The sequence below is a fragment of the Salmo salar genome, chromosome ssa01 (assembly GCF_905237065.1).
Source record: "Salmo salar chromosome ssa01, Ssal_v3.1, whole genome shotgun sequence".
Classification (NCBI taxonomy): domain Eukaryota; kingdom Metazoa; phylum Chordata; class Actinopteri; order Salmoniformes; family Salmonidae; genus Salmo; species Salmo salar.
In genome coordinates, this window is record NC_059442.1 from 29,399,363 (window position 1) to 29,422,530 (window position 23,168).

The 23,168-nt window shown below is 44.6% G+C and overlaps 1 protein-coding gene across 1 annotated transcript in view; it reads left to right on the top strand.

Annotated features, from left to right (window-relative positions):
* Positions 1 to 566: 566 nt before the first annotated feature.
* The window catches only part of LOC106596965 (BTB/POZ domain-containing protein 7), a 34,396-nt gene continuing 11,794 nt past the window's right edge, over positions 567 to 23,168 (top strand). The window contains exons 1-3 of the mRNA XM_014188230.2: positions 567 to 888; positions 7,854 to 8,086; positions 10,206 to 11,342. Of these exons, the coding sequence (XP_014043705.2) occupies positions 8,005 to 8,086; positions 10,206 to 11,342 (1,219 nt within the window). The 5' untranslated portion in view covers positions 567 to 888; positions 7,854 to 8,004. The remainder of the gene's footprint in view (positions 889 to 7,853; positions 8,087 to 10,205; positions 11,343 to 23,168) is intronic.

Consider the following 23,168-nt stretch of genomic DNA (forward strand, 5'->3'; position numbering starts at 1 on the left):
AGTCATTTGAGAAACCAAGGCTGTTGAGTCTGCCAATAAGAATATGGTGATTGACAGAGTCAAAAGCCTTGGCCAGGTCGATGAAGACGACTGCACAGTACTGTCTTTTATCGATGGCGGTTATGATATTGTTTAGTACCTTGAGCGTGGCTGAGGTGCACCCGTGACCTGCTCGGAAACCTGATTGCACAGCGGGGAAGGTACAGTGGGATTCGAAATGATCAGTGATCTGTTTGTTAACTTGGCTTTCGAAGCAGTGCCTTAGACCGCTGCGCCACTCTGGTGTCCTGGCTTTGGCCCCAAGTGCAAGTCTGCCGGAGCCATGGCCCAGTGAGACTAGGGTGTCGGCCAGAGTTTGGAAACAGAAAAGTCTGAGCCTTCTGGGCAAAACACTGGGGTACATTCAGTATGGAAATGCACTTTTGTATATCATGAAAACTGGAGCGGAGGCCTATCATCATATTGGCCTCTATTGCTTGCACATACAGCTAGACGGCGCTCGCAAGCTAACAATTCCATACTCGAACCAGTCAGCAAACAGCGTCTGGATAGGCCACACCACCCACCCACCCAACCAACCAGGCGCCGCGCAAGGATGAGTGTTTTTAAGGAAAATCAATCCAAGCTAAGGAACACGTCTTGAGTTTCTATTCTCGGTAAAAGGACTTGCAATTTGTTGGAAAAGTCGAGGCAAAGTGGATCTAAAGGCATATGCAGGATTCTCTCTGTGTATATGGCGTCGATTTATGCTTAATGATCGGTGTTACAAAGGGGAGTTGTGCCGTAGGTTAAGACAATTTTTTTTTCTAAAAGGAAATCAACATAACTTCATTCGGGAATCCACTTAAAAGGGAGAATAATTTCTGAAAGAAGCTAAATCTGCTCAAGGTACAGTGACACCTTAAACTATTCAATCAACAATCTATCGCAGGTCCATATGCCTTTTTGACCAGATATATATTTTTTTACAGAACTTGTCAAGTCTCAAAAGAGCAACTCAAAGCAGACGTAGAAACCGACATGTAGGCTAATTACAGGGTTATGAACATGGCTAACATGCTACCGAAATGTTTATTTTTTATCACTCAACTTGTTTGCTATAATGCCCATTTTTACTGTGAGTCATTGTTTCCGATTCAGTCGAACCTAGGCTATTCCATGATACGACGCTGGCATGCGACGGGTTTAGCAGGAATAATGGAAATGCTGTCAGCAAGGCAACAATGGCTCCGTGGTATGGCTTACAATACTAACAAAGCCTTTCCACGACATTCATATTTTGGCTTAAGTTAGGTATCTTATTTCTAGGCTACGTTGCAGCTACCCTGAAAGGTCCGATCCATATGCTATTCCTCTAACAAGAACATTTGTTAAATTGTAAAATAATAATAATAATAATAATAATAAAACAAATAGTTATACATTTGTTGCTATTTATTGCTACTGTATCGATACTGTAGGCCTATCCAATTAGTTGTTGGCGGATCGCGCTATAGCAACAATGTAGCCGAGGCTACATTTCCTCTTTAGCCTACTGTTGAAGTGACTGATGCGGCGTTGAAATGAGAGGTTTCCCATTTCTGTCAATGTCAAAAATTCGAGTGTTGGTTTTTTTTTGTCTTCGTTGGCAGGTCAATGTATTAAACTTGAATTTGACTGCAACAGTAACAACATGTTAAGAACCTCTACTATGGCAACTCGAATTTAGTCTGTTTGGGCATACCTCGGGTAGAAGAATGTTTAGTTGTCTGTATCCTATAACTATAGGACCCTATGGAGTGTGAAATCCACCACTATGTCATTGAGTTGAATCAGAATGGATCACACAGGCATCTGATTAGAATGATGCCATGACTGGTTTGCCCTATATATATATATTTTATATATATATATATTTTATATATATATTTTATATATATATATATATATTTTTTTTTTTTTTGGAGTAAGACACATACATCCTTCTTGCAATGTGAGGATGAATGTGTAGAGCCTAGATATCAATGAAAACTATGTTTACTGGATTACTCTGTGGCCTAAAGCCAATACACATTATCACATGGCAAAGGCCATTAGTTATCTGCTTCCATAGCTTTTGTGTCCTTGAGGTGCCTGCTTTCCTTCCTTCTAGATAAAGAAATGTATTATTTTATCTGGGCAACAGAGTAAAATGTAGACAGTTACTTTATGCAATAGTTGTCATTTCTGAGTGAGAAATATCCCACAATATTGAAGTGCATTATGTACATATATTCTGTCTCAAGGTAATTAGCCAAAGTAATAGAAGTGAGTCATCTGAATTGGAGAGATTGAGCTGAAGGTGGTAAGTTATTAACAGTGGATTTATTCTCAAATAAAGTTCCTGTTGAACGCTGACCCAAATTTGGGAAAAGCAGGTCAGTGCTTTGTTTCCCAAGATGTTGAATGTCACCCTGAGAGTCTGGTTGAAGACGATCAGGCTCAGGCCTGTTTACCATAGACATCCAGTTCCTTCATTGTTTGTAATGCCAAGGTAGACTGTTGAATGATGAGGTCATTTAATTTGCACACACAACATAACACAGAGGCCCACTTGCTTCCATGAGTTGTGTTGACATGCAGACCACCTTTTGTGTCCTTAGTTTATTTGTTTTGTCAGGGTGCTAGTTTATGATCACACATCCTCAATTCAAATATTATGGTGACACTATACCATAGATGGTTTGGTATGGTTTAGAAACTCGAGTTAGCCTGTTATCGCCTGACCTACACTGATATCTTCACACCTAGAAAAAAAACTCCAGGCTTCTGTCATAACTGTCAATTACAGGGGGCAGTTTGGAAACTTATCCCATCCGAATCGTCCTCTGGAATAACGGACATTTTGGGCTAATAAATACATAACCAACGTTTTCTAGTAATACTACATCCGGGCAAATAGGGCTATAGTCTTAATAATAACTCATGCAGAATGAAGCATTTTTTGCAGTAAAATTATACATCAAGTATAGGCATCATTTGGAAGTGGGAACAGTGGAGAAATATGATTTCTTTCTTCTTGCATCTTAAGAGAATGCAATGCTCAGTTACATACCATCTGTAGAGGTGCTGTCTTCACCATAAATGCTGGTTAGTATTTCGACCACGTAAAATATTAATTGAAGCCGAACTGACATTTTATCAGAAACATATTGGGTCGTTTTTCACAGCTTTCTTTTTCCTTACAACCGGTCAAGCTGATGTCATTTGGACATGTTGTACAGAAAATCTTTCCTGTTGTTTTTACTTTGTTTTTTCTTCCCAGTACCTAAACATCTTTGCTTCCTCGAAAGATGAGAGAGCTTTACCGACGTCAACCAGATTGTAGCATTCATTCTATCGATCTATTACATTATTCTGTTGAGCAAGGTTTTATTTATTCTAGGGCAACATATAATGACAAAAGAGAAGCTACATGTATCTAATTCTAGACAAGTTGACTAACAAATAGCCAAACCAAAATGTCAGGAATTATAAGCAGAAACGTATCTAAATCAGGCAAAACAAAATCCTACACCCTCTGTCAAAAAATCATTATGCAGTCTTTGACTGTAGCCTATAGCACAATTCCTATATTAGTGGGTTGTGTGTGGGCCTCAGATTTTCACTTTATCACATATAGTTGGTGGTTGCGGATGAGTTATTAGCAATTGCAGGCGGGTGCGGGTGAACAAACAGCTGACCCTGCTCACCACTCGTGTGCTTCTGTTTTCTAGTCTGTTCTGGGCGTTTACGGTAGCTGTCCTAACATCGGCTGTAATCAGTAGAATGAACGGCTGCACTGCTCAACTGATTGGCCTGATGGACCAGAGCACTGCAGAGCTAAGCAGTTTGTTACATGCCCCTGTAAGTCTGTCCTTTTTTAGTGAAATGTATAGAGTTCTGTTCCTGATTAGTGAGTTTATGCTGCAAAAACATTTAGGCCCGTCGACTCAGCAGAGCCTCTAACGAAAGACCATAAACCTGAGGAAAAAGTAGGGAAAATAATAAAATCCAGGTCAGCTCTCACATCTTTCTTTAGAATAGACTGTGCTGAGCTCTGGCCCAAATCTGTCCAACATTGTGAAACAGACATTTCATGGCAATGTTTCAGAACGACAAGGAAACTAGCCACATGTCAAGATGTACTGGAAATGGTCACAAAATGAGTGAAAGAGTGTATCCTGTCACTGACTGAATGGTGATTGATCCATTATGTCAGTTTGGGCAAAGATGTCTTGGTCAGGTCTGAGCTCAGCAGAAAGTGCCGAGACACATCAATTTCACAGCCAGCCCTGTGGTCATCATACTAACAAGCTCTGTGTCCCGCTCTATAGTAACCCCCCCCAAGCTATCCCAGCCCTTCATTAGAAGGCTTATTATACCTCTCTGATACAGTAGCAAAGGTCCCAGATATAGGGGCATGTAGGGGAGGGGACATGCTGTCTCAGACAGTGTGAGTCCGGTTCATTAGTTAGCACAGTAGTAAAGCACACAATGAAAATGACGCAGAGAGAGCCTACTTATTATTCCCCCTTCACTCTCCTGGTCAACAATTGGCTGACGTGTCTTGGTAAAAGACCATTATTATTAGAATGGCATTGTGATGTCCCAAACCTCAATTTCCAGGTCAGGGAGTCACACATCCTGACCTTTTTGATGGGATCTTGGGACGGCTTTGTTTTATGATAATGGTGATTGGATGGATGTTTGAGCGATAAAATGGCAGGGCAACCCAAATGAATAGAGAATACTTTAGGAATCTATTGCCTTCTACATCTTCATTGTAAGTAAATGAAGAGAAACTCCCTGTGGGGCATGGAGCGCTAAAGGCTAATATATTTCCTTGTGAATGATTGAACTGGTATAGTTTACTATCAGTTCATGGCCTTGGTGCTTTATTGATGCCAGGGAAATGAATATAACCTAGCATCAATTTTGCTAAGATGTTGACGCTTTTCAAAGAGGATAAAATATGCTACAATGAAGTGAATGTGTCTCTTTCTGCTGCTGGCGTTTCAGTCGTCCACTGTCTATCTTGGTGTCAATGACATGGTGATTGGTCAATGTGCAGTGCCTTTTAGATCATAGAACTGATTTGCACAGTAACCATTTGGTCTAGTTTTGAAATGGGCATTTTGCATCTGCTTTGACTATAGAGTACTTAGTAGGTCAAATCATCCCTGTTGTTACTGTCTCCTTTATACAAATTCATGGCTGTGCGCACGTGTGAGCTGGACTCTGGTGTGGGATGACAGCCACTGTTGATGATCTGATGAAGGCTGAACAGGAGGGCTTTGGGAGAGCTGGAATGTTAGGAAGATATGAGTAGAACCCAGAGATATGCCTGTCTCCTTTTTTCTATTCCTACGCGCTCTGATAAGGAAATCCATATAAATTATTGATAAAGTGACTTGACTGTCATTTGAATAATAGATTGGTCCTATTCCCACCTGGTGTTTTGTATGGTAATGTGCTGTGGGAGGCTGAGCTACTCTGTCTGCTCTGTACACTCTTAGGAAAAAAAAGGTTCTGGATAGAACCAAGAAGGGTTCTATGCTTGCTTCACATATGGCACCCCTTAAGGTTCTATTTAGAATCCTATATGGAATCCAAGGGTTCTATATGGAACTCATTTTGGTTCAGTGAAAAAGAACCCCTGGGGTTTCGATTAAAGAATCCTACAAAGGGGTGTCATATATGAAGCAAGCAAAATAACCCATTTTGGTTCTATGCAGAACCTTTTTTTCTTAGTGTAAGTGGCAGATTAAATGCAGCGACCAAGTCCACTGTGGTGTGTGTGTGTGTGTGTGTGTGTTTGCAAGCTACAGAGTGAAAGAGAGGGCATGGGGAGTGCCATGGCGTGAGGCCTTTCCCCTGTCACCTCTCATTAGTGACACATAGCCCAGCTAACCTTGCCTTTCATCTTGCCACTCCCCTCCCTAAACCCAACTCAGGCCCGTCCCAGCACCCTGCTCCAGCCCATCTGTGTCCCACCTCCAGACATCCTTCCTCTGCCTATTCAACATCAGAGTGAGAGAGTGGAGTTAGACTTGGGATGCTGAGGAGACACCGAGTGTCCAGGTCTCAAGGAAATTGTTGTTTTCCAAACATTAAGATATGCTTCCAGGATCCTAGTGGAAAATGTGGTTCTTGAAGATGATTGTTTTGGACTCTGGCTGTAAAGCTGGGAGTGTGTTGTTTGGCTGATGTGATGGATGCATTGTTGCTCTGCTTTCTGCTGCACCTCAGAGGACCTTTTGTAAACAACACGGCACATCTGGGTTTTTTCCTCTATCCTAGATATACACAAATCCAGTCCATATTCTCCCTGAAGCCTGGCTTATTTTTAGTTATGTCACCATTTGGGCTCTCGAGTGGCGCAGCGGTCTAAGGCACTGCATCTCAGTGCTTGAGGCGTCACTACAGACCCTGGTTTGATCCCAGGCTGTATCACAACTGGTCGTGATTGATTGGGACTCCCATAGGGTGTGTACAATTGGCCCAGCGTCGTCCAGGTTTGGCCGGGGTAGGCTGTCATTGTAAATAAGAATTAGTTCTTAACTGACATGCCTAGTTAAATAAAGCTTAAATAAAAAATCCCTCCAATGGAACAAAGATCAACCATAACTTAGTATATGTGAAACAGTTTTATTAGTTTTGAATGTATTCGTTTGAATGTTTGGTTTCCCATTGTGTGAATGTTGAGTAAGAGCTTGTGGTTTTACAGTGGGCCTCTGGGAGGCTGGTTATAGGGCTACTCGATGGGGGAAAACACAGTGATTTATTAGCATGCTGGGGGGGGGGGACATCCATCTGAGATAAAGCAGATCTTCCATCGTGTTGGAGCTCCCGCCAGCCTCCCAGAGGGTCAGGACATTTCTTTGTTGGGGTCAGGGGGATGGGTTTGTTGATGGTCATATAATCTTTAGATTTGTATCAAACATTGTTTCGCTTCAAGTTATGTAAATGATCTGGATAAGAGTGTCTGCTAAAATATAAATGTATGTGTTATCTTTTGACAGTAGACCGTAGCAGACCACCATGACTAACAGCTGTCACTTGTATTTGCCCACATGCATAAAGACTTGCAGACAGTTAACTTACTATTTCAGAGCTCAAACCAAAGAAACTGCTGACCAACGCAGTTCAGAGTAGGGTTACGTCCAGGTTGGATCAATGGAGGAGCTAACCGAGAGAGAGAGGGAGGTTGGGTGCAGGGGCGAACTGGGGCTAGGGCTGGGCCTGCAGAGAGGGGTTGAGCTGGAGTTTGTATGGGGCTTTTTGTCTAAAAGAGGTAGGCTGGACAGGGCTGGGGTCTGGTTTCCTACAAAGATCGCCATACATCTGTATTGCATTTATTATTGCCTGCCAATCAACATTTCCTGAGGGGCAGGCAGAGAGAGTGCACCAGTCTCAAGTGGTGCTAACCGTAAGCCACTGTTGAGCAGCGTTGGATGGTTTAGAATCTAGATATTAAATGATATCAACATTTTGATGTTTTTATTCCTCATATAGCCTCTGCATGTATAGCAAATATATGCAGTGTTATACAAGAGGAAGTTAATGATTAGATTTGCAAAAGGAATTTCAGGGCAAAGACTAACTCTGTCCATCCTCTGTCTGAAAATTATTAAAATTTTTTAGCGACGTGAGGTTGAGATCAGTTGGAGAAACCGATATTCCTTCACCCCTGGCCAGGATGTATGGTTATGCATTAAGACTGGTCTGTTTGAGTTGTATAAACAGTCTCATCAGGCCTTAATTCACATGGCACTTTACTCAGTAACAGAGTTACTCAAAAACAATCAAATCACTCCGTAGCTAACCCCCGCTGCTCGATCTCCCCTTCTCAGGCATGGCAGGTTGGGCTTGGGTGTCAAAGGAGGCTCCAGAGGACCCGGCCCTGAGAGAGGGAGCCGACGGCTGATGAATGAAGTGCTTCGCCTGGGCAGAATGACCATGCAGGAGGGGAGATCCCAGAACAACAAGTGAAGAAGAGCGACAATGGGTGCCAATGCATCCAGCTACTCGCACTCATGCTCCCCTCGTATAGGAGGAAACACACACATACAGCAGACCTTCATAGGTAGGTTCTCAATGTTCTTACATACACTACGGGTATTATAGTATCTTCAAAGTGTCGATTATCAGTGACCTCAACAGACCTTCACGGCAGGATATGAACGAAGATAAATGATATACTTAAAATGTGATGCATGGTACAGGAATGTACAAGTCATTGTGGAGGGAAGGAGGTTGGAGTTGATCTTTTCACTTCCAGTGTAACATTTCAGTCAGCAACTGATTTTAGGCTCAGATTTCAAATCAAATCAAATGTATTTGTCACATACACATGGTTAGCAGATGTTAATGCGAGTGTAGCGAAATGCTTGTGCTTCTAGTTTCGACCGTGCAGTAATATCTAACAAGTAATCTAACAATTTCACAACAACTACCTTTTACACACAAGTGTAAAGGAAAGTGTAAAGGAATGAATAAGAATATGTACATATAAATATGTGGATGAGCGATGGCCGCACGGCATAGGCAAGATGCAGTAGATGGTATAGAGTACAGTATATACATATGAGATGAGTAATGTAGGGTATGTAAACATTATTTAAAGTGGCTAGTGATACATTTATTACATCCAATTTTTAATTATTAAAGTGGCTAGAGATTTGAGTCAGTATGTTGGCAGCAGCCACTCAATGTTAGTGACGGCTGTTTAACAGTCTGATGGCCTTGAGATAGAAGCTGTTTTTCAGTCTCTCGGTCCAAGCTTTGATGCACCTGTACTGACCTCGCCTTCTGGATGATAGCGGGGTGAACAGGCAGTGGCTCGGTGTGGTTGTTGTCCTTGATGATCTTTTTGGCCTTCCTGTGACATCGGGTGGTGTAGGTGTCCTGGAGGGCAGGTAGTTTGCCCCCGGTGATGCGTTGTGCAGACCTCACTACCCTCTGGAGAGCCTTACGATCTTTTTGCAAGAGTTCTGTCAGTCAGAAGTATTGATTTTTTTTCTTGACTTATGAAATGAATGTCATCTGTCTGCGTTGCTGGGCTGGAAGTGATCAAGCTGCATTCTAGTCAACTTTTATTTGATCTGGCTGCTCTTGCAGAGAACTGTTCAATCATCCACTGCTGCCTCTGTTAATTCCCATTTTAGACTCCAAGCATCAATCCCTCATTCATTATATATCACTGCAGGGCCTTATTGATGGCCTTTTAGGAGTGGCTGCTTATTCTTTTTTTGTGTGTATTTTTTTGTTGTTGTCTGCTTAATGAAAAGCCCCAGGCTTTTATACAACCATTTTCCTGTTACACGTTTCCTGTCTGTAGTTCTAGAGACAGGTCCATGCTCAGGGAGATTTGATTGGGTTGAAAGCCCTGTAGATTGCAAAAAATAACTGTATGTTCTTGGCGGTTGTAATGTTTGTTGGTTGTAAGCTTAGCTGTGCAGGCGTAGACGGGATGATTCACAGTATTAGAATGACTACTATGTGGGTCACAGTGATGGATGCTCAGGGAAGGAAGGGCAGAGAGACTTTTCTATTTGGCGGTGGTGCCTCTGACGCAAGTCCCCTCTCCAGCCAAACATCACTGCTATTAGGGGTAGTTCATTAGTGTATAGGTGGACTAGTGCATTGCAAAAGACTACAGGGGAAGGAGGAAGGGGGGGACTTTCCTATCCCCCCCCCCCAAACTGACACACAACGTTGTAGTCCATGTTTTACTTCCTGTTACCATCTAATTCCAACGATGCCTTAATCAAAGTCAGCTTTATTAGCAGATAGACCCATTGATGCTTGTGATGACTTTTGATGGCATTTTGATAATGATGGCCTGTTCCTTTCTTAACACAGACAGTTGAGTTATCTGTGAAATGAGAGACATCAGGCCTTAGATCAAGGGAGTGCCAAGCACGCTGTGAGGGAGCTAGAGCAGAGAGGTGTGTCTGGACAGCCTGAACAGGTCACATGACAGGGCTAGGAGAAAAGACAGATTGTGTTTCCTAGGGTCATGCTTTCAGACTAGAAACAGCAAACTCTTAATGCTACCAAGCCAGAGGAATTGACCGCATTTAAAAAAACAGCTGTGGAAAACATGTATCATATGAATAAAATCCTAGCATAACTTATTTCCCTGTTCAGAAATAACCACGACATTTGAACCAGCTGAACTCTGTGTTATGTGTGTGTTGCAGGGACGTCGTCATACTCCCAGCAGGGCTACGGCTGGGAGTCCAAGCTGTACAGCCTGGAGCAGGGTCACGACAAGCCCCATGACAGGAAGAAGAAGAGCCTGGGCCTGGCCACCCTCAAGAGGAGGTTCATCAAGCGCCGTAAGTCCAGCCGTTCTGCGGACCATGCCCGCCAGATGAAGGAGCTCCTGTCGGGGTGGGATGTGCGTGATGCCAACGCCCTGGTGGAGGAGTATGAGGGCACAGCCTCCCTCAAGGAGCTGAGCTTCCATGCCAGCTTGGCTCGGGCCAAGGCACCCAGCCTGCAGCGTGACCTGGCTGCCCTTTACCAGCACAAGTACTGCACTGACGTGGACCTCATCTTCCAGGACACCTGTTTCCCTGCCCACCGTGCCGTGCTGGCTTCCCGCTGCCCCTTCTTCAAGACCCTACTGTCCTCCTCTCCGGGGTACGGCGCTGAGGTCCTTATGGGCATTGAGACGGCGGGCATCGATGTGCCCATGTTCTCTGCACTACTGCACTACCTGTACACGGGGGAGTTTGGGGTGGGTGGGGTGGAGGACTCCAGGCTGCAGAACGTGGACGTGTTGGTGCAGCTGAGCGAGGAGTTCGGCACGCCCAACTCCCTGGAGGCAGACATGAGAGGGCTGTTTGACTACATGTGTTACTACGACGCCCTGCTCAGCTTCTCCTCTGACGCGGAGCTGGTGGAGGCCTACAGCAGTGGGGGGGCTGGAGGGGGCGTGGCCACAGGAGGCTGCGGTGGGCTGGGTTCCCCAGACGAGGACCTGAGGGCCCACAAGGCCGTGCTCTCGGCCCGCTCACCCTTTTTCCGGAACCTTCTGCAGCGGCGCATCCGCACGGGGGAGGAGATGACTGAGCGCACGCTGCAGACACCCACACGCATCGTGCTGGACGAGTCCATCATCCCGCGGAAGTACGTGCGAGTCATCCTTCACTGCATGTACACGGATGCGGTGGAGCTGGGGCTGGTGCTGAGGGGGAGCCCCTCGGCCGGGAGCCTGGGGGAGGTGCAGGTCCTGGTGGCCGGGGGCAGGGGAGGAGCCAGCACCCGCACTGAGGAGGCCATGGAGCTCTACCACATCGCCCTCTTCCTTGAGTTCAGCATGCTGGCACAAGGTAAGTTACTGTACCAACCATCCCTGTCCTGTCTGTCTGTCCTGTCTGTCTGTCCTGTCCAGTCACACTCCAACTCAGAGTGGATATGAATGAATGGTTCACAGAGAGCTGATGTTCCCATTCAACCTGGGGCTACATGTCCAGTTCATCCCAGATCCCTTTATGATCTGTTCAGTGTGTGGATGAATGGTAATCTGGGAGGCTGCCTGTATCAGCTAGTGAGAATATGCTTCAATGGTTTAAATCCTTCAAATCAGGTCAGCCAAGGTGGATAAATGGGCCGCATCATGAATTTGAAAGTCAATCTTTCATGCTAAGAGTGTTATTTTAATGTGATATTGCCCATAGCTCTGTGACGGTATGGGTCTGACTGAGGATAGACATCCTCATATAACGGCATCTCTGCATACTGAAATCAATCAAAGGTTAGCAGGGCAGGAGTGTGAGCCAACATCAAGACTTTAGTGTAGACTGAGTATTGGCACAACTGCAAAAGCTATCTCCATGTCTCTTTCCATCCCTATAATCTCTGTAGCCCCCTCTTCTGAGGGACCTGTGTTCCTATCAGTTTGGACCTAGTATCTAGGTGTGTGGCAATAATAAGTAGGCGGCATGGGAAGATGTTTGTGTAGGCCTAACCATAAAGTAATGACTAACCTTAACTGAATAAAAGAATAAATACAAAACAAGTAATACAGTTATGAAGACATGTCGGTGTAATCACAATAAAATCAGTCTCAATAGAAAGCGCAAACTGGAATCATATGTAACCCAACAGTTATTATTTAACACATTTCAATACTCAAATAAATCACAGATATACACTTATTTAGGAAGGACCTGGCACCAGGGTTAAAAAGTGTTCATTTTATACAGAGGGGATCCCCTTCAAACCAATAAAAGAAATAGCAAAGTAATTAGTCCCCAATCCAATGACACTCGCGGTCCGGAATCCAGGTCACCGTGACTGAGAAGCGCAAGAGTGCAAACAATCCAATGGGCCTGTCACTCAGAGCTTAGTCTCTCACATCTCCAACGGTCGACCCTCCGAGCGGGAGGAGAGCAAAAGCAGAGGTCTTCCGACGCCAGTAGAACCTTCAAAAATAATAATTTTACGCCGTCCTCACTTGGTCAGGGATGCGGGGCTAACAGTTCATTACTGGGGTTACTCAGACCGAGTCCAACTAACTTTCAAAACAATAAAACCATTACAGTGCCTTCAGAAAGTATTCACACCCTTTGACTTTTTCCACATTTTGTTGTGTTACAGCCTGAATTTAAAATGAATTAAATTGATATTTAGTGTCAATGGCCTACACACAATACCACAATGTCAAAGTGAAATTGTATTTTTATACATTTTTACTAATTAATAGAAAATGAAAAGCTGAAATGTCTTCAGTCAATAAGTATTCAACCCCTTTGTTATGGCAAGCCTAAATAAGTTCAGGAGTAAAAATGTCCTTCACAGGTCAATCATTTGCATGAACTCACTCACTGTGCAATAATAGTGTTTTAACATTCTTTTTTTAATGACTACCTCATCTCTGTACCCCACACACAATTATCTGTAAAGTCCCTCAGTCGAGCAGTGAATTTAAAACACAGATTCAACCTCAAAGACCAGGGAGGTTTTCCAATGCCTCGCAAAGAAGGGTGCCTATTGGTAGATGGGTAAAACGGAAAAAAGCAGATTGAATATCCCTTTGAGCATGGTGAACTTATTAATTACACTTTGTATGGTGTATCAATACACCCAGTCACTACGAAGGTACAGGTGTCCTTCCTAACTCAGTTGCCAAAGAGGAAGGAAACTGCTTAGGGATTTCACCATGAGGCCAATGGTGACTTTAAAACAGTTAGTTTAATGCTGTGATGGGAGGGAAAACTAAGGATGGATCAACAACATTGTAGTTACGCCACAATACCAACCTAAATGACAGAGTAAAAAGAAGGCTGTACAGAATAAAAATATTCCAAAACATGCATCCTGTTTGCAACAACACACTAAAGTAAAACTTAAAACATTGTGGCAAAGAAATTAACTAGGGAGGACTAGGGTTTTTGGGGGGATAAAAATAAACGGAATCGCTAAGCACAGGAAAAATCCTAGAGGAAATCCTGGTTGCCTGCTTTCCGCAGGACAAAAACCTAAAACACAAGGCCAAATATACACTGGAGTTGCTTACCAAGACGACATTGAATGTTCCTGAGTTGCCTAGTTACAGGTTTCACTAAAATTGGCTTGAAAATCTATGGCGCAACTTGAAAATGGCTGTCTACCAATGATCAACAAACAACTTTATAATGATGTGCAAATATTGTACAATCCAGCTGTGCAAAGCTCTTAGACTTACCCAGAAAGACTCACAGCTGTAATCGCTGCTAAAAGTGATTCTAACATGTTGAATGCTTATGTAATCAAGATACTTGTGGCCATGTAGTGTATGTGGACACCACTTCAAATTAGTGGATTCGGCTATTTCAGCCACACCAGTTACTGACAGGTGTATAAAATCGAGCATACAGCCATGCAATCTCCATAGACAAACATTGGCAGTAGAATGGCCCGTACTGAAGAGCTCTGACTTTCAACGCAGCACCGTCATAGGATGCCACCTTTCCAAAAAGTCAGTTCGGCAAATTTCTGCCCTGCTAGAGCTGCACCGGTCAACTGTAAGTGCTGTTATTGTGAAGTGGAAACGTCTAGGAACAAGGGCTCCGCTGCAAAGTGGTAGGCCACACAAACTCACAGAATGGGACCGCCGAGTGCTGAAGCGCGTAGAGCGTAAACAATCATCTTTCCTCGGTTGCAACACTCACTACCGAGTTCCAAACTGCCTCTGGAAGCAACGTCAGCACAAGAACTGTTCGTCGGGAGCTTACTGAAATGGGTTTCCATGGCCCGAGCAGCCGCACACAAGCCTAATGTCACCATGTGAAATGCCAAGCGTCGTCTGGAGTGGTGTAAAGCTCGCCGCCATGGGACTCTAGAGCAGTGGAAACGCGTTCTCTGGAGTGATGAATCACGCCTCACCATCTTGCTGTCTGACAGACAAATCTGGTTTTGGCGGATGCCAGGAAAATGCTACCTGTCCAAATGCATTGTGCCAACTGTAAAGTTTGGTGGAGGAATAATGGTCTGGGGCTGTTTTTCATGGGTCGGGCTAGGCCCCTTAGTTCCATTAAAGGGAAATCTTAACGCTACAGCCTACAATGACATTCTAGACGATTATGTGCTTCCAACTTTGTGGCAACAGTTTGGGGAAGGCCCTTTCCTGTTTCAGCATGACAATGCCCCCGTGCACAAAGCGAGGTCCATACAGAAATGTTTTTTCAAGATCGGTGTGGAAGAACTTGACTGGCCTGCACAGAGCCCTGACCTCAACCCCATCAAACATCTTTGGGATGAATTGGAACGCCGACTACGAGCCAGGCCTAATCGCCCAACATCAGTGCCCGACCTCACTAATGCTCTTGTGGATGAATGGAAGCAAGTCCCTGCAGTAATGTTCCAACATCTAGTGGAAAGCCTTCCCAGAAGAGTGGAGGCTGTTATAGCAGCAAAGGGGGGACCAACTCCATATTAACGCCCATGATTTTGAAATGAGACGTTCAATGAGTAGGTGTCCACATACTTTTGGTCATGTAATGTATCTGACCAACAGATGCATATCTGTATTCCCAGTCATGTGATATCCATAGATTAAGGCCTAATGAATTTATTTCAATTGACTGACTGATTTCCTTAGAAACTGTAACTCAGTAAAATCTTTGAAATTGTTGTATTTTATATTTTTGTTCAGTGTAGATTGTTGACCAAAAAAATGACAATTCATTCCATTTTAATCCCACCCTGTTAACACAACAAAATGCAGAAAATGTCAAGCTGTGTGAATACTTTCTGAAGGCACTGTAACTAGCCATCTTGACAGCTCACAGAGTTTATGGGGTTAACCTTATCATGCCTCAGACTGTTGCCTAGCATAGGTCCATCTCCAAAATATGTCCCCCATGCAACAATGTAACTAAATTAGTCCATGCAAGAAAGAGCAAAAAGTAACCAGGGGGTTACATCTCTCTGAACAGAATCCCTATATTGATAGCTTGTTTTAGTGAAAATTCTGTTTTTGTCAACTGCAGACGTTAGGCCAATGTAAATGGAAAAGGCATGTCAGGTTCAGGACTGTTGCTCTGTCCTCCCTCCCTGCTCCAGGAAGGTCTCCAGTGACAGACAGTTTTATTGATACACACAGCTCTGCAGAGCCAGCGAGTGTTCCTGTCAGGGCCCCATCACTCCTTTTATTTATCACAGGACTGCAGCCCTCTCTCCATTGCTCTCCCTCTCTCTGGCTGCTGTCACTCTGAGTGGAGTTCACCCCGAAAGACCCCCCTAGAAGGTCAGATGGAGCCGAGAGCGTAGCTGTTGTCAGTTTATTACCGTCACCTCCCATTCCAATGAGCGATGGGATTTTAAACCTGGGGGGATTGCTCTCTTCATGCCTGCAAGGTTCATTTTAATATGAAGTTATTTCTCACATCCGCTAGGCAGCGATCAGGATGTGAGGTGTGCTACTAACAGAAACCACTCACCATTTTCTGACAGCTGATTGATGGGTTGAGATAATTGAGAAACTTGCCCCTCCGTCAAAAACATCCTTGAATTATCTATGTATGTATGTGTGTGTGTGTATATATATATGTGTGTATGTGTGTATATGTATGTATGTGTATATATGTATATATGTATGTGTATATATGTATGTGTATATATATGTATATGTGTATATATGTATGTGTGTAAACTTCCGACTTCAACTCTGTATGTATATATATATATGTATGTGTATATATATATATATATATATGTATATATATATGTGTGTGTATGTATGTATGTATGTGTGTATATATATATATATATATATATATATATATGTATGTATGTATGTATGTGTGTATATTTACATTACATTTAAGTCATTTAGCAGACGCTCTTATCCAGAGCGACTTACAAATTGGTGCATTCACCTTATGATATCCAGTGGAACAACCACTTTACAATAGTGCATCTAAATCTTTTAAGGGGGGGGGGGTTAGAAGGATTACTTTATCCTATCCTAGGTATTCCTTAAAGAGGTGGGGTTTCAGGTGTCTCCGGAAGGTGGTGACTGACTCCGCTGTCCTGGCGTCGTGAGGGAGCTTGTTCCACCATTGGGGTGCCAGAGCAGCGAACAGTTTTGACTGGGCTGAGCGGGAACTGTGCTTCCTCAGAGGTAGGGGGGCCAGCAGGCCAGTGGTGGATGAACGCAGTGCCCTTGTTTGGGTGTAGGGCCTGATCAGAGCCTGAAGGTATGGAGGTGCCGTTCCCTTCACAGCTCCGTAGGCAATCACCATGGTCTTGTAGCGGATGCGAGCTTCAACTGGAAGCCAGTGGAGAAAGCGGAGGAGCGGGGTGACGTGAGAGAACTTGGGAAGGTTGAACACCAGACGGGCTGCGGCGTTCTGGATGAGTTGTAGGGGTTTAATGGCACAGGCAGGGAGCCCAGCCAACAGCGAGTTGCAGTAATCCAGACGGGAGATGACAAGTGCCTGGATTAGGACCTGCGCCGCTTCCTGTGTGAGGCAGGGTCGTACTCTGCGAATGTTGTAGAGCATGAACCTACAGGATCGGGTCACCGCCTTGATGTTAGTGGAGAATGACAGGGTGTTGTCCAGGATCACGCCAAGGTTCTTAGCACTCTGGGAGGAGGACACAAGGGAGTTGTCAACCGTGATGGCGAGATCATGGAACGGGCAGTCCTTCCCCGGAAGGAAGAGCAGCTCCGTCTTGCCGAGGTTTAGCTTGAGCTGGTGATCTGTCATCCACACTGATATGTCTGACAGACATGCAGAGATGCGATTCGCCGCCTGGTTATCAGAAGGGGGAAAGGAGAAGATTAATTGTGTGTCGTCTGCATAGCAATGATAGGAGAGACCATGTGAAGATATGACAGAGCCAAGTGACTTGGTGTATAGCGAGAATAGGAGAGGGCCTAGAACAGAGCCCTGGGGGACACCAGTGGTGAGAGCGCATGGTGCGGAGACAGATTCTCGCCACGCCACCTGGTAGGAGCGACCTGTCAGGTAGGACGCAATCCAAGCGTGGGCCGCGCCGGAGATGCCCAACTCGGAGAGGGTGGAGAAGAGGATCTGATGGTTCACAGTATCAAAGGCAGCAGATAGGTCTAGAAGGATGAGAGCAGAGGAGAGAGAGTTAGCTTTAGCAGTGCGGAGAGCCTCCGTGACACAGAGAAGAGCAGTCTCAGTTGAATGCCCAGTCTTGAAACCTGACTGATTAGGATCAAGAAGGTCATTCTGAGAGCGATAGCAGGAGAGCTGGCCAAGGACGGCACGTTCAAGACTTTTGGAGAGAAAAGAAGGGATACTGGTCTGTAGTTGTTGACATCGGAGGGATCGAGTGTAGGTTTTTTTCAGAAGGGGTGCAACTCTCGCTCTCTTGAAGACGGAAGGGACGTAGCCAGCGGTCAAGGATGAGTTGATGAGCGAGGTGAGGAAGGGGAGAAGGTCTCCGGAAATGGTCTGGAGACGAGAGGAGGGGATAGGGTCAAGTGGGCAGGTTGTTGGGCGGCCGGCCGGCCGTCACAAGACACGAGATTTCATCTGGAGAGAGAGGGGAGAAAGAGGTCAAAGCACAGGGTAGGGCAGTGTGAGCAGGACCAGCGGTGTCGTTTGACTTAGCAAACGAGGATCGGATATCGTCAACCTTCTTTTCAAAATGGTTGACGAAGTCATCCGCAGAGAGGGAGGAGGGGGGGAGGGGGAGGAGGATTCAGGAGGGAGGAGAAGGTAGCAAAGAGCTTCCTAGGGTTAGAGGCAGATGCTTGGAATTTAGAGTGGTAGAAAGTGGCTTTAGCAGCAGAGACAGAAGAGGAGAATGTAGAGAGGAGGGAGTGAAAGGATGCCAGGTCCGCAGGGAGGCGAGTTTTCCTCCATTTCCGCTCGGCTGCCCGGAGCCCTGTTCTGTGAGCTCGTAGTGAGTCGTCGAGCCACGGAGCAGGAGGGGAGGACCGAGCCGGCCTGGAGGATAGGGGACAGAGAAAATCAAAGGATGCAGAAAGGGAGGAGAGGAGGGTTGAGGAGGCAGAATCAGGAGATAGGTTGGAGAAGGTTTGAGCAGAGGGAAGAGATGATAAGATGGAAGAGGAGAGAGTAGCGGGAGAGAGAGAGCGAAGGTTGGGACGGCGCAATACCATCCGAGTAGGGGCAGAGTGAGAAGTGTTGGATGAGAGCAAGAGAGAAAAGGATACAAGGTAGTGGTCGGAGATTTGGAGGGGAGTTGCAATGAGATTAGTGGAAGAACAGCATCTAGTAAAGATGAGGTCAAGCGTATTGCCTGCCTTGTGAGTAGGGGGGGAAGGTGAGAGGGTGAGGTCAAAAGAGGAGAGGAGTGGAAAGAAGGAGGCAGAGAGGAATGAGTCAAAGGTAGACGTGGGGAGATTAAAGTCACCCAGAACTGTGAGAGGTGAGCCATCCTCAAGAAAGGAACTTATCAAGGCGTCAAGCTCATTGATGAACTCTCCAAGGGAACCTGGAGGGTGATAAATGATAAGGATGTTAAGCTTGAAAGGGCTGGTAACTGTGACAGCATGGAATTCAAATGAGGAGATAGACAGATGGGTCAGGGGAGAAAGAGAGAATGTCCACTTGGGAGAGATGAGGATTCCAGTGCCACCACCCCGCTGGCTCGATGCTCTAGGGGTATGCGAGAACACGTGGGCAGACGAAGAGAGAGCAGTAGGAGTAGCAGTGTTATCTGTGGTAATCCATGTTTCCGTCAGCGCCAGGAAGTCTAGGGACTGGAGGGTATCATAGGCTGAGATGAACTCAGCCTTGTTGGCTGCAGACCGGCAGTTCCAGAGGCTGCCGGAGACCTGGAACTCCACGTGAGTCGTGCGCGCTGGGACCACCAGGTTAGAGTGGCAGCGGCCACGCGGTGTGAAGCGTTTGTATGGCCTGTGCAGAGAGGAGAGAACAGGGATAGACAGACACATAGTTGACAAGCTACAGAAGTGTTGTTTCTTGTATTATTGTCTCTTGTGTCTTTAGAGAACTGTTTCACTTTGATATCCTTTTTCTTCTGTCCTGATTTTCTCTTTCTTTTCTTCTGTTAACTAGATATTCTTTGTTGTTCTTCGTTAGCTAGCTAGCTTCTTCCAAAAGAGTCCCTAGCAACTGCTTAGCAACTGGTAAACAATTCAGCTAGCTAAGATAACTACAATTTTATGAAAAATAGTTATTTTTCAAAAGCCTATCTTCTTTGTTTGTTGCTTGTTTTTTCTCCTATTCCGTCTTGCAGTTTTCTTTTGCTTTTTTCTGATGTACTTCACTCTAAAAACCATGTAAATTTCAATATTTGTAGGAGCTCATTTTTTCAGCTGCTGCTGCTCAAATTGGAGTTCCGGAACATTTATATATATTTATATATATATATATATATATATATATATATGTATGTATGTGTGTGTATATATATATATATATATATATATATATATGTGTATGTATGTATGTATGTATGTGTATATATATATACATATATATATATATTATATGTATATGTGTATATATATGTATATATACATATATATACATATACATATGTATATATATATACATATACATATGTATATGTATATATATATATGTATATATATGTTTATATATATATATATATATATATATGTTTATATATGTTTATATATATATATATGTTTATATATTTTGCTCAAAAAAATAAAGGGAACACTTAAACAACACAATGTAACTCCAAGTCAATCACACTTCTGTGAAATCAAACTGTCCACTTAGGAAGCAACACTGATTGACAATAAATTTCACATGCTGTTGTGCAAATGGAATAGACAACAGGTGGAAATTATAGGCAATTAGCAAGACACCCCCAATAAAGGAGTGTTTCTGCAGGTGGGGACCACAGACCACTTCTCAGTTCCTATGCTTCCTGGCTGATGTTTTGGTCACTTTTGAATGCTGGCGGTGCTTTCACTCTAGTGGTAGCATGAGACGGAGTCTACAACCCACACAAGTGGCTCAGGTAGTGCAGCTCATCCAGGATGGCACATCAATGCGAGCTGTGGCAAGAAGGTTTGCTGTGTCTGTCAGCATAGTGTCCAGAGCATGGAGGCGCTACCAGGAGACAGGCCAGTATATCAGGAGACGTGGAGGAGGCCGTAGGAGGGCAACAACCCAGCAGCAGGACCGCAACCTCCGCCTTTGTGCAAGGAGGAGCAGGAGAAGCACTGCCAGAGCCCTGCAAAATGACCTCCAGCAGGCCACAAATGTGCATGTGTCTGCTCAAACGGTCAGAAACAGACTCCATGAGGGTGGTATGAGGGCCCGACGTCCACAGGTGGGGGTTGTGCTTACAGCCCAACACCGTGCAGGATGTTTGGCATTTGCCAGAGAACACCAAGATTGGCAAATTCGCCACTGGCGCCCTGTGCTCTTCACAGATGAAAGCAGGTTCACACTGAGCGCGTGACAGACGTGACTGAGTCTGGAGACGCCGTGGAGAACGTTCTGCTGCCTGCAACATCCTCCAGCATGACCGGTTTGGCGTTGGGTCAGTCATGGTGTGGGGTGGCAATTCTTTGGGGGGCCGCACAGCCCTCCATGTGCTCGCCAGAGGTAGCCTGACTGCCATTAGGTACCGAGATGAGATCCTCAGACCCCTTGTGAGACCATATGCTGGTGCGGTTGGCCCTGGGTTCCTCCTAATGCAAGACAATGCTAGACCTCATGTGGCTGGAGTGTGTCAGCAGTTCCTGCAAGAGGAAGGCATTGATGCTATGGACTGGCCCGCCCGTTCCCCAGACCTGAATCCAATTGAGCACATCTGGGACATCATGTCTCGCTCCATCCACCAACGCCACGTTGCACCACAGACTGTCCAGTAGTTGGCGGATGCTTTAGTCCAGGTCTGGGAGGAGATCCCTCGGAGACCATCCGCCATCTCATCAGGAGCATGCCCAGGCATTGTAGGGAGGTCATACAGGCACGTGGAGGCCACACACACTACTGAGCCTCATTTTGACTTGTTTTAAGGACATTACATCAAAGTTGGATCAGCCTGTAGTGTGGTTTTCCACTTTAATTTTGAGTGTGACTCCAAATCCAGACCTCCATGGGTTGATAAATTGGATTTCCATTGATTATTTTTGTGTGATTTTGTTGTCAGCTCATTCAACTATGTAAAGAAAAAAGTATTTAATAAGATTATTTCTTTCATTTAGATCTAGGATGTGTTGTTTAAGTGTTCCCTTTATTTTTTTTGAGCAGTGTATATTCGGTAGTAAAGAAGACACTGATCATGGCTGTTGCCCACCCACTCCATCATATACATACAGACACAGGGATTAGTGCCTCTTGTCATTAGCTGCATCACAGACAGGAAACAATGGACTACTGGGCTGTTGAGACAGTGGGAACATTACAACCTTTGTCTGTCATACAACAAAAACACAATGTTATTAAACAATAAAAAATAAAAATAAATGATTAAGCTTTTCATGTAAATCTCAAAGTGCTGTTGCAGTTAAAAGATCATGGGGAGAACAACTCCATGTTTGCCTGTTTATAAAGGCACAGTAGAAAAGATGGCTCTCTCTCTCTCTCTCTCACACACTCACACAGCTGGCCAGATCTTCCTCACACCCGTACGAGGGCTGGGAATTGCCAGGGACCTCAAGATACGATGTTACTGTACTTAGGTGCTGATACAATATGTATTGCAAGTCTCACGATGCTACACTGGGTGTACAAAACATTAGGAACACCTGCTCTTTCCATGACTGACTGACCAGGTGAATCCAGCTGAACACTATGATCCTTTATTGATGTCACCTGTTCAATTCACTTCAATCAGAGTAGATGAAGGGGAGGAGACAGGTTAAAACCTGTTGGGGCTAGGGGCAGTATTTGCACGGTCGGATAAAAAAACGTACCCGATTTAAACTGGTTACTACTCTTGCCCAAAAACGAGAATATGCATATAATTAGTAGATTTGGATAGAAAACACTCTAAAGTTTCTAAAACTGTTTGAATGGTGTCTGTGAGTATAACAGAACTCGTATGGCAGGCCAAAACCTGAGAAGATTCCATACAGGAAGTGCCCTGTCTGACAATGTGTTCTCCTTCTGTGGCATCTCTATTGAAAATACAGCATCTCTGCTGTAACGTGACATTTTCTAAGGCTTCCATTGGCTCTCAGAAAGCGCCAGAAAGTGGAATGGGGGTGTCTGCAGTCTCTGGGTGAAGTACAGCAGCTCTGTTTGTGAGTGGTCAGGCTGGGAACAGTGACACTGGAGATGCGCGTTCATGAGAATTCTCAATTTTTTTCTTTCAGCCTTTGAATGAATACAACGTCGCCCGGTTGGAATATTATCGCTATTTTACGAGAAAAATAGCATACAAATTTATTTTAAACAGTGTTTGACATGCTTCGAAGTACGGTAATGGAATGTTTATTTAAAAAATTGTCACGAAATGCGCTCGCACGTCACCCTTCGGATACTGACCTGAACGCACGAACAAAACGGAGGTATTTGAATATAACTATGGATTATTTGGAACCAAAACAACATTTGTTGTTGAAGTAGAAGTCCTGGGAGTGCATTCTGACGAAGAACAGCAAAGGTAATCCAATTTTTCTTATAGTAAATCTGAGTTTGGTGAGGGCCAAACTTGGTGGGTGTCAAATTAGCTAGCCGTGATGGCCGGGCTATGTACTCAGAATATTGCAAAAT